Here is a 9,140-nt window from a genome sequence, read left to right on the forward strand (position 1 = left end):
CGCACCCCCAGGTTGCAGTTCTCAGGCTGTCTTCTTCTCTGTCACTTTCTCATTTATTTCATTCACCCACCCTAGAGGGTGGGAGTAGATTCTACTTCCACTTCCCAGGAGAGGAACCTAGAGAGCCAGCCCAGATATTCTGATTTCCCTAACCCATTCCTGGGCCCTCCATGATCCTCCTGCCAGGCACCCCATCTGAGGAGGGTCAGAGGTGGCCTTGGGCTCCGTTGGGGTTGAGCGGGGGTGGGGGGCAGGCCAGCCAGGCAGCATTTGCAGCAAGCAAGCAAGCGTCAGAGCCCCACCAAAGGCCCCTGCTAAGAATGCAGGTCAGCGGGAGGAGCAGCATGGGGAGGAGGGGTGGCCCCAGCCCTGCCCAGACAGGCCCAGCCAGCCCCACAGCTGCCCTCCTGTCCCTGGGGGCAGCGATGGGGGTAAAGGAGGAGGGGACTCACCAAGTTCCTGGGGTCTAACTCTCCTAGAATCAGGAAGACAAAAGAGGCACCTGGAGAAGTGGGGCTGGCATGAGGTCTCAGGAAAACACACCTGTCCTTCCTCCTCCCAGCCTTCTAAATCCAGCAGCAGATGGAAACAAACAATTGGCCCCCAAACCAGTCTGGTTTCCTCTACAACCCCTAAATCATTCATTCTGATGCCCCTGTCCTAAGGTAGCCATAAACGTTGTGACCCCATTATGGGATGGGCCAGGCTGAGTACCAGATTTGGCTTCGAGAAATTGGATTAGGGTTAGAGTGGTGGATCTAGAAATTCCACTAGGGGAACATAATAAATTTGGCAAAAAGGTAGAATAAGAAGGTGAAAGAACACAGTAACCCCTGCCCCCAGCTCCCTTGGAGCCCAAAACCTAACTTCTGTCAACCTTCCTAACTTTGGGGCTCTGGAATCATGAGGCTTTTTACTCATTTGATGTGAATTAGGCATCAACTTTGTATCAAGCACCGGGAGACCTGGGAAGATGTACATAGATGAATATTTCTGCATATCTCTGCGGGCGGGTGCACGCGGGTCTGGTGCAGGTATGTTTGTGTGCCCTGTGGTTGTGTAACCATGGTGGGTCTCTAGCTGTGAGTTGCAGTAGGAGCCTTTCCCTCATATTTTCCAGCTGGGCGGGAGCCCATCAGATAGCTCGGCTGCCTTTCATCGCCTTGTCCTTGATAAGGATCATCCTGGGTGAAGAAATCATTGCCAGTCACCCCCAGCTCAGTCACAGCCACGGGATGGACTGACATGCACCCTCCATGGGGATAGAGTGAGGGAGCCAATGCCTAGGAAAAGAGGGAACCAGTGTTCTTAGCAGGAGAAGTGAAAGAAGGGGCTTGTATGTGGAGGAGGAAAGAAGTATCTAGAAAATTCTCATAACCACAGGTATGAGACCAGGGAGGGACAGCCCCGGTATCAACCCAGAGGAAGCACCTCCCTCGTTCCGTACCAGCCACCTCTGGGGCAGGATCAGATCCCAGCTCCAACCCAACTCAATAGACATGAGGCTTTCCAAGGGGCTGCAGGATCATTGGGAAGCATCCACCCCACTCTGTGGCCCGGACCTGGTCCTCACTGCTGGGGGACACTGAGTCAAAACGGAAACAGAGCTGGAACACAAAGGAAGCATGATGTAGTTGATGACTTTATTGCATAAAAAACACAGGCTGTTTCTCCCTCCTCCTACCCCCTCAAAGTGAGTTCACAGCAGTTAAAGAAAAAATAAATTCCTACATTTTTCCTCTAGGGGGGCTGCCTAGAAAGACAGGCAGCCAAGCAGCCTAGATCTATAAAAGAGGGGAGCAGAAGAAAACCTATCCAAAGTCTCTACCCGCATACCTCAGAGCTTGGGGCTTCCATTGGGGGGAGCATCTGTGTCCACCACCAACACCCATTTGGGAGTTCCCCTTAGGATGGCCACTGGAAAACGCTGTATTGGCAGCACAGGGAGGGGGTGGCTGGTTTCGATGGGTGGAGGAGAAAGGCATCCTACACCCACAGTGCCCTTCCTCTCTCCCCTCTTCACCTGGCCAGGCAACTTGCAGGCACTGCCAACTCTCCTTCTGCCCCCAACCCTCTCAGCAAGGAAGGGGATCTCTGGTTGGGTTAGCAGGAGGTAGGGAAATGAGAAAGAAAGAACATTACTTCTTAAACTACCCCAGGCCAGTGAGTCCCTCGGGAGGGAAGGTCATCTTGTCCCTTTTAAGGAGGCTCCCTTTGTATACAAACACATATTCCCACCCAGATCCCAGCCCCCACTTCCCATATAGCTCCCAGACCTTGGACTGGGCTCCAGCATCTACAAGGGAGGAAGAGATGCTCGGCCCAGATCCCAGGATCTTGGACATGGTGAATAAGATGGGGTCTCCCTGGCTGGAGACCCCAGGCTCAGTAGAGAAACACACACACACGCACACAGGTACATACAACATGCACACACATAACCTAATATTAAATAAAATACCCTTTGCTTATAACTTAAAAATCAATACAGAGCTAATCTCCGCAGAGGGCTCCGGGTGAAGAAAGGGAGCAAGGGGAAGGGGGAGGAGTGTCAGGGAGGGGTGTCAGAGGGACTCTAAGGCCCCTCTCTCAAGCGTGGGAAAATCCTCCAGCTACAGAGGCTGTGGCCTGCCAGACCCTTCCTCATATCAGCTTCTTTCCCCTCTGCCTGGCTCAGCCTCTGCTGGGCTTCTTCCCTCCCTCCCTTCCTTTCTCCCCCACCCCATGATCAGAATCAAAATGTATTTCTAACATCTAAAGGAAAAGGGAATGGATACAGGTTCCTGGATGTCACCTCAGAAGGCAGAACCCCTTCCAGTGAGAGAACAACTCTTTCTTCTCCCTTCCCCTGTGAGATGAGGGGGAGGAAGGAATCCCCCAATGAACATGCTATGGCAGGGGCAAGGGAAAAACAAGGGCCAAGCTAGAGAGACAGTGGGGTTTGGTTTCTTGGTGACAGCTAAAGAGATGGTCAGGAAGGCCGCAGGCCTCCACTCTGAGTGGGAACCAGTGGAGGTCCCTCTGCTGAGACACCCCCAATCTGCCCCCAACAAGCCCAAGAAACCCTCTTCCTTCCATCCCCGAGGGGAAGGCAACTGGTGGGAACTACATGGATTCTACCGCTGGCTGCCTTGAAAACACACCTAGGGTAATAGATGGGGAAAGTGACTACTGAACTTTACTTATCATAAAGACCAAGCATTAAGGGCTGAATCAGAGGTGGAGAGGGAAGGGGTTAGTTCCTTCCATACCCCACCAAATCCCTATCTCTCATTTTAGAAGGGGACTTCCCTACTCGCCCCCTACGTCTAACTCTGTCCTTTATTGCCAGCCCTGGCTGGGAGGCTGTCAGGAATGCCAGCCCTCTTCCCCTCTTCCTTCATGACTCCATCAGACTGGGTCTGAAAGGGTTAATAAGGAAGCTCATCAAGGAGTTATTTTTACAGCAACAACCTTCCAAACCAGAGAGAGACACCCCTGCCAAGGGGGACCCCCAGGCACCCCCATCCCATCTCGGCTCTCCCTCCGGAAACCCTAGGGGCAGAAGCACTTATAAGTGGGATGAAAGGGACCCTGCCGCAGGGCGGCTCCGGAGGCGCTTTTATGTCCTGGTTCCCAGGCGCTAAGGACGTGTCCAGACAGCCACCTCCAGCGCCCCAGGCCGGCCCCACTTCTCTCTGCTCCTGCATTGCTGTCTCCTCTAGCCAGTCCCCGCCAGCCAGCCGCGATACGGGTGTCCCACCCCAGCCCCCCAGCCCAAGGGCGAGGGAAACTATGAGGCAGGGGAGAACAGAAGGGCATTGCGCAGCTCCTACCGGCCCAGTCATAATGCATCCTGCCTAGTAGCCCCAGAGACTAAGAACTCCTAGTGCCCCATCTCCCTGTCCCTGCACCACTCTTCCTCCCCGCTGAATAAATATGCACCTTCCCCTCTTCCTCAAGCCACCCCCAAGGATGTCAGACCTGGGGGCTCGTATCCTGTGCCCCCCGGGAGACCCGCACGGAGGCGGCACCGAGGAGCTCAGTTGGAGGGAGCCGCGCTGCCCTCGGCCTCGCGTTTGCCCTTGCCCCCGGGGGGCTCCACTGCGCCGCCGGCCTTGCCCTCTCCCGGGGCCGCCCCGGCCGCCTCATCCTTGGCGCCCTCGTGGGTTTTCATGTGCTTGGCCAGGTGGTCGCTGCGCATGAAGACGCGGCTGCAGACTGCACAGGGGAACTTCTTGGTGCCGGTGTGGGTCTGGAGGTGGCGCTGCAACTCGTCCGAGCGCGTGAAGCGCTTGCCGCAGAAGAGCCAGTTGCACACGAAGGGACGGTCGCCGCTGTGCCAGCGCAGGTGCGCCTTCAGGTGCGACGTCTTGGCGTAGGCTTTCCCGCAGCCCGGGATGTGGCAATTGTGCAAATGCTTCTTCTTGCCCCCATCGGGCCCACACGGAGCCCCCAGCCGCTCCGCCTCCAGACAGTTGGGGCAGCGACAGACGGTCTGGCCTGAGCTGCGGGGCACCGACCGCCGGGAGCCCTTGGGACGCGCCGCCCCGTCCAGGCTGGAATCCAGCCCTTGAGACTCCGGGGCGGCTGCTTCCAAGGCCTTAGCCCCGTCGGGCGGCCCTAGGAGATGCTGCCCTCCGGCAGCTGGAAGGAGGTGGTGCGGATGCGGGTGGGGTGGCGGGGCACAAAGCTGGTGGTCTCCGACGTAGCCCCCCAAGCCCGCCTGAAGCGCCCCCGGGTGGCCAGGTGAGGTCAGCGCGCCCTGAGTGTGGGGGAGGTCCATCCAGCTGGTGCTCGGATGAAGGTCCCACCACGAGCCATCCTCCGCGCCTGGGTGAGTCGGCCTGAACCACGATTCATAATGGTGTGACATGTCCGGCTGCAGGAGCTTGGAAAAGGGGCCTGGGGCCAACGGACTGTCGCTTTCCAGATCCTCGCAGGTTACCCGCGAGGAGGCCCCTGGCAGCTCATAGCCCTGCGAGAAGTCCACCTCCGGGCCCAGCGGGAGGCTCTGCAGCTCTCCAGGCTGCAGCGGGGAGGGGTAGTCCCCGGCCTCAGGGCTCGTGTGGCCCTGGTAAGTCTGGAGAGGCTGCAGGTCGAGGCGCGGCGGGGAGGCGTGCGGCGCTTCCGTGTGCTGGCTGCCCAGAGAGCCGCAGACAGCGGTTAGCATTGCCGGGATCCGGGGTGGGGTGAGGGCAGGGACGGTCAGGGGCACCTCAGACGGGACCTAAAGGAGGCCAAGAAGCAGAAAAGTAAGGGAAATAACCAGCTCACTTAACCTCCTAACCCAGGTGCCAGCCCTGCAAAGTCCTCCTCTCTGGCCCCAGTTGTGAAAGAAGGATGCACCTCTGGACGAGGACTAGAGATCAGTTCAGAGAATTCGGGAGTGCTAGGAAGGGTCCAAGATGTGAGGTTCTCATCCAAGCACAGAGGATGATGGAGGTCTACCGTCCTCTGGGTGATCCCTGCCATATGACCCAGCTCATCTCTAGAGTTCGGCCACTCCCAGGATGGTAGGTCAGATACACCTACAGCACAGTGCTAGAACCATCCCACCCCAGCTGCCCAGGCCAGCACAAGGTCAGTGGCATTTTCCCCCTGCAGACCTGCTGTCAGCCCAAATGAAGGATTTAGAGCCATCTCAGCTTCCCCAGTTTAACTCAGGATACAGATGGGAGAGGGAATGGTTTGTTTCTGAAACCCAAAGCTTCAGGTGACCTGCCCCTCATAAAGCCCCAAACGGGTCCTGAGTCTTTAGAGAAAGAGTTCTCATGCCATTCCCAAAGCATGTTCAGTAATGAAAAGCATTTCACCGTCTATGCTGCTCCCCGCCTGTCCTGGTCACATCAGGCCCACTAAACAGACTCCCATGCCCCCACCCCCTTCCCTCAAGCAGGGACTTCACCTCCCTGGGGAGCAGCTTTCTGGCCACCAGATACCCCCTGGAATCTGGGAGATACCCCACCAGAGAAAACCAAATTCCCATCCCTCTCCTGACTCATACCAGTGCCAGGCAACTCTCTGACTGCTACCCATCCTCTTCTCCATGCTAGGGAGGCCCAGATATAAAGTTGGGAGGGAATGGCTTCCCCAGAGAAGAGCTTGATAGCAAGCTCTGGAAGGTACAGTTGCACCCCTTTAAGTGATACAGGGTTAGAGTGCAGGAAGAGGAGGGCAACAAGAGAAGTCAAAATAACAGAACTTAAGAGCAAGAATTGCCCAAAAAGATTACATGAGCGAGTGTATCCCAGGCATGGATCACCCCTGGGTGAGTCTTCCATGCAGCCAATGTTGAGAACCACTGCTCCAGGCCAATCTTCTTATTTTGAAGAGGAGGAAGCAGACTGAATGACTTGCCACAGTGACTTGGGCAAGGATATTCATTTTTTCATTCAATCAACCAGGTCTCCTAATTCCTGGACTCCCAGTCTGTTGCTTTCTGTAAACCAGTCTTTCTGTAAACCATTAGAACCCTAAAGACCCCCAACCCTTTCTCAACCACATATCTGTGGCTTGAAGGTCACTCTCTTCTCACCACCTCTCCCTAAGGCCTGGAAGACCTGGTGCCTCAGCTGGCCAGGTTTGTGTGCCTGGGTCTTCTCTACTGGTGGGAGAGGAGACTGGTGACTTAGGGCAGGATTGTTTCCTTCCCACAGCAGGGCTTAGCTGACCGTACCATCTTCTGCCTCTGGGACCAGGGAGGTGGCACTGATAACCTGGGAGAGGGAGGGAGAGGAGGATGGGGTGCCTACTCAGGCTCTGGAGAGCCTCACCACAAGACAAAAACAGGGTGAAGCTGCAGGAATGGAGCCGAGCTGGGGGCGGGGAAGCACAGAAGGGGCTGGCGGGAGCTGTGAGGCCAGGGACCCTAACAGCTTTTGGCACCTGGGAACTGCCCCAAGGGCTGGAGAGTGGGAAGCCTAGGATAATCTGGGCTCTGGAGTGGCTTCTCCTGGCAGAGAGCTGGAGAGCCCCGGCCTGGGATGCAATGGCCTGCTACCAAGATTTCAGAAACCCAAAGCGGGGTGATTGTCAGGTTCTAAGACCGGTCCCACTGGGTGGAAAACTGCCCTGGAGCTGGCTCAGTCTAGCAGAAGATGCAAGACTAAGACCCAGGAGAATAGAGGAGGGGGCAGGTCCTGGGGGTGATATGGAGCCACCCTTAGGTGGCAACCCTTAGGTTGCCTCTATGGTCCTTAACCCACCTGCCCCAGATGGGCAGCGCTGCCCTGCCCCAGAACTGAGAGGAAAGAAGGGAATAGGACTGAGTGCCAAGTATGTGTCCGGTTCACTTCCAGGCCTAGAAAGATTTTAGGAAAGGAGAGAGCATGGCGCACATCGCAGGCTTCTCAAGCCCTGAAGTGGGAAGGCGAGTCGGGGCACCCTTATGCCCCATTCCGCTCTGCCTCTCCGGATCACTGGCTAGTACTCCCAGTTCTCAATGTCCCGGTCCTCCGGTTGTCCCAGTCTCTCCAGTTGCCCCGGTTTCCAGCCTCCTCGGTCCCTCCAGTCTCTCCCCTCTGCCCGGTTTTCCCTCTATCGGGGTTCTAACCCCTCAAATCCTTTAGGACCACCCCGCTCCCAAGGCCAAAGGAGGCTGGGGCGCGTTCGGAGTGCGTTTTTTCGAGACGATCTCCGTAGCGCTCACCCCTGGCCACCCCGACCCGCGCTCCTACCTCGAGGCTGCGGCGGGCTCCGGGCACGGTTGGCTGGTGCACTACAGACAGGCACTCATGGGTCCTGTGCGCCGGTGAGCTCTCGAGCGGTGAGGGGCAGGAGCCCAGGGCGAGCCAGACCCGGCAGCTGGCGGCAGGCGGCGGGCGGCGGGCAGCGGAGGAGGTGAGCGCTGGCGAGAGGGCGGAGGACGGAGGGCGGGCAGGAGCCAGCGAACAAGCGAGGCCAGCTCCGCCCGTGACTCACCCGCGCTCTCTGCCTTCATCCTCTCGCCAGCGATGCTTTTTCCCCAGATCTCGCAGCCCCGCCCACCTCACCTGCTGCCGCCTTTAACCCTTGCGGGCTCGGCTGGACTGGAGGCCCAGCCCGGCCTCGAGGAGGGGGCGGGCGGGATTGGGGGAGGAAAGTTAAGTAGGGCGTACGCCGCCCGCTCCCTCGCTCCTCCCTGGTCCCCTCCACTCCCAGGGCTAGGGGCCCGGGTGGGGTGATTCCCAGGTTCTAAGACCCGCCCCGCCGGGTGGAAAACTGCCCTCGAGCTGGCTTGGTCTATCAGAGGACGCAGGACTAAGACCTGGGGGGAATGGATAAGGGGCAGGTCCTGGGGGTGATACGGAGCCACCCTTAGGCAGCAACCCTTAGTTGCCCCGATGGCCCTTGACCCACCCTCTCTGGCTAGGCAGCGCTGCCCCGGAACTGGGAGGAAAGAAGGAAACAGGATTGAGCGCCAAGTATGTGTCCAGTTCGCCTCCAGGCTTAGGCCGTGTGAAATTTGTCTTGGCTGCCCTCCTTCGCCATTCCTCCGACCCCCGGTCGCCTGCCTCGCCTCAACCCCCGCATCCCGAGCCGCTTCTCTCCACCACCACCCTTCCCTGTCCTTTTTTCCCTCTCGCTTTCGGGGTCTCCCTCTCCGACATTTCTGGGTGACCACCTCCTCTCCTCCCCTCTCCCAGCCTCCGCCCCCGCAACCGGTCTCTGCTGCCCCTACTCCAGTCCCAGGTCCCAGCAGCTCTCACTCTGCCCCTCCCCTTAGGCAGCAACCCCAGTGCCTCCGAAATCCACCTCTCAAATCCGCCTCTCCTCGCCCTCCTGTCCTTCGGGAAGTGCTCAGCCTGCTCACACCCTCGCCCCCAGCACCAGGGTCTGAAGAATGGGCAGGCGCCTGAATGGCCTTGGGATGGGACACTTCTGGAAGGAATTGAGCTATCCCTTGCCACCATTCCTTCCTAATTCTCACCGGAATGTCTAAACCCAAGGCTCTTAACTTTGGGGAGGGGTCTTGGATTCCTTTGAGAAAAATGCACATGCCCAGTGCAATATTCTGGTAAAATTTCAGCGCGCTTGCGGAGTTCACAAAAACTTCTCTCAAGATCTGGATGGGTCCACATTTCCGAGGCCCGCCAAGCACCAGTGGGTAGGGAAGTTCCATCCCCACCCCAACCACCCATCCTTCTGCCTGGGCGCCGAGGTGGCCCCATGCTTCTTTC

General features: G+C 57.8%; 1 protein-coding gene across 1 annotated transcript; it reads right to left on the reverse strand.

Moving 5' to 3' along the window:
• Positions 1-1,624: 1,624 nt before the first annotated feature.
• SP6 (Sp6 transcription factor) lies at positions 1,625-8,015 on the reverse strand. The gene is made up of 2 exons (XM_033183304.1): positions 7,659-8,015; positions 1,625-5,209 (listed from the first exon to the last, which is right to left on the reverse strand). Exon 2 carries the CDS (start codon positions 5,150-5,152, stop codon positions 4,022-4,024), a length of 1,131 nt encoding a protein of 376 aa, XP_033039195.1. The 5' UTR covers positions 5,153-5,209; positions 7,659-8,015; the 3' UTR covers positions 1,625-4,021.
• Positions 8,016-9,140: the final 1,125 nt, after the last annotated feature.

Source organism: Trachypithecus francoisi, unplaced genomic scaffold, assembly GCF_009764315.1.
Source record: "Trachypithecus francoisi isolate TF-2019V2 unplaced genomic scaffold, Tfra_2.0 Lachesis_group20, whole genome shotgun sequence".
NCBI lineage: Eukaryota > Metazoa > Chordata > Mammalia > Primates > Cercopithecidae > Trachypithecus > Trachypithecus francoisi.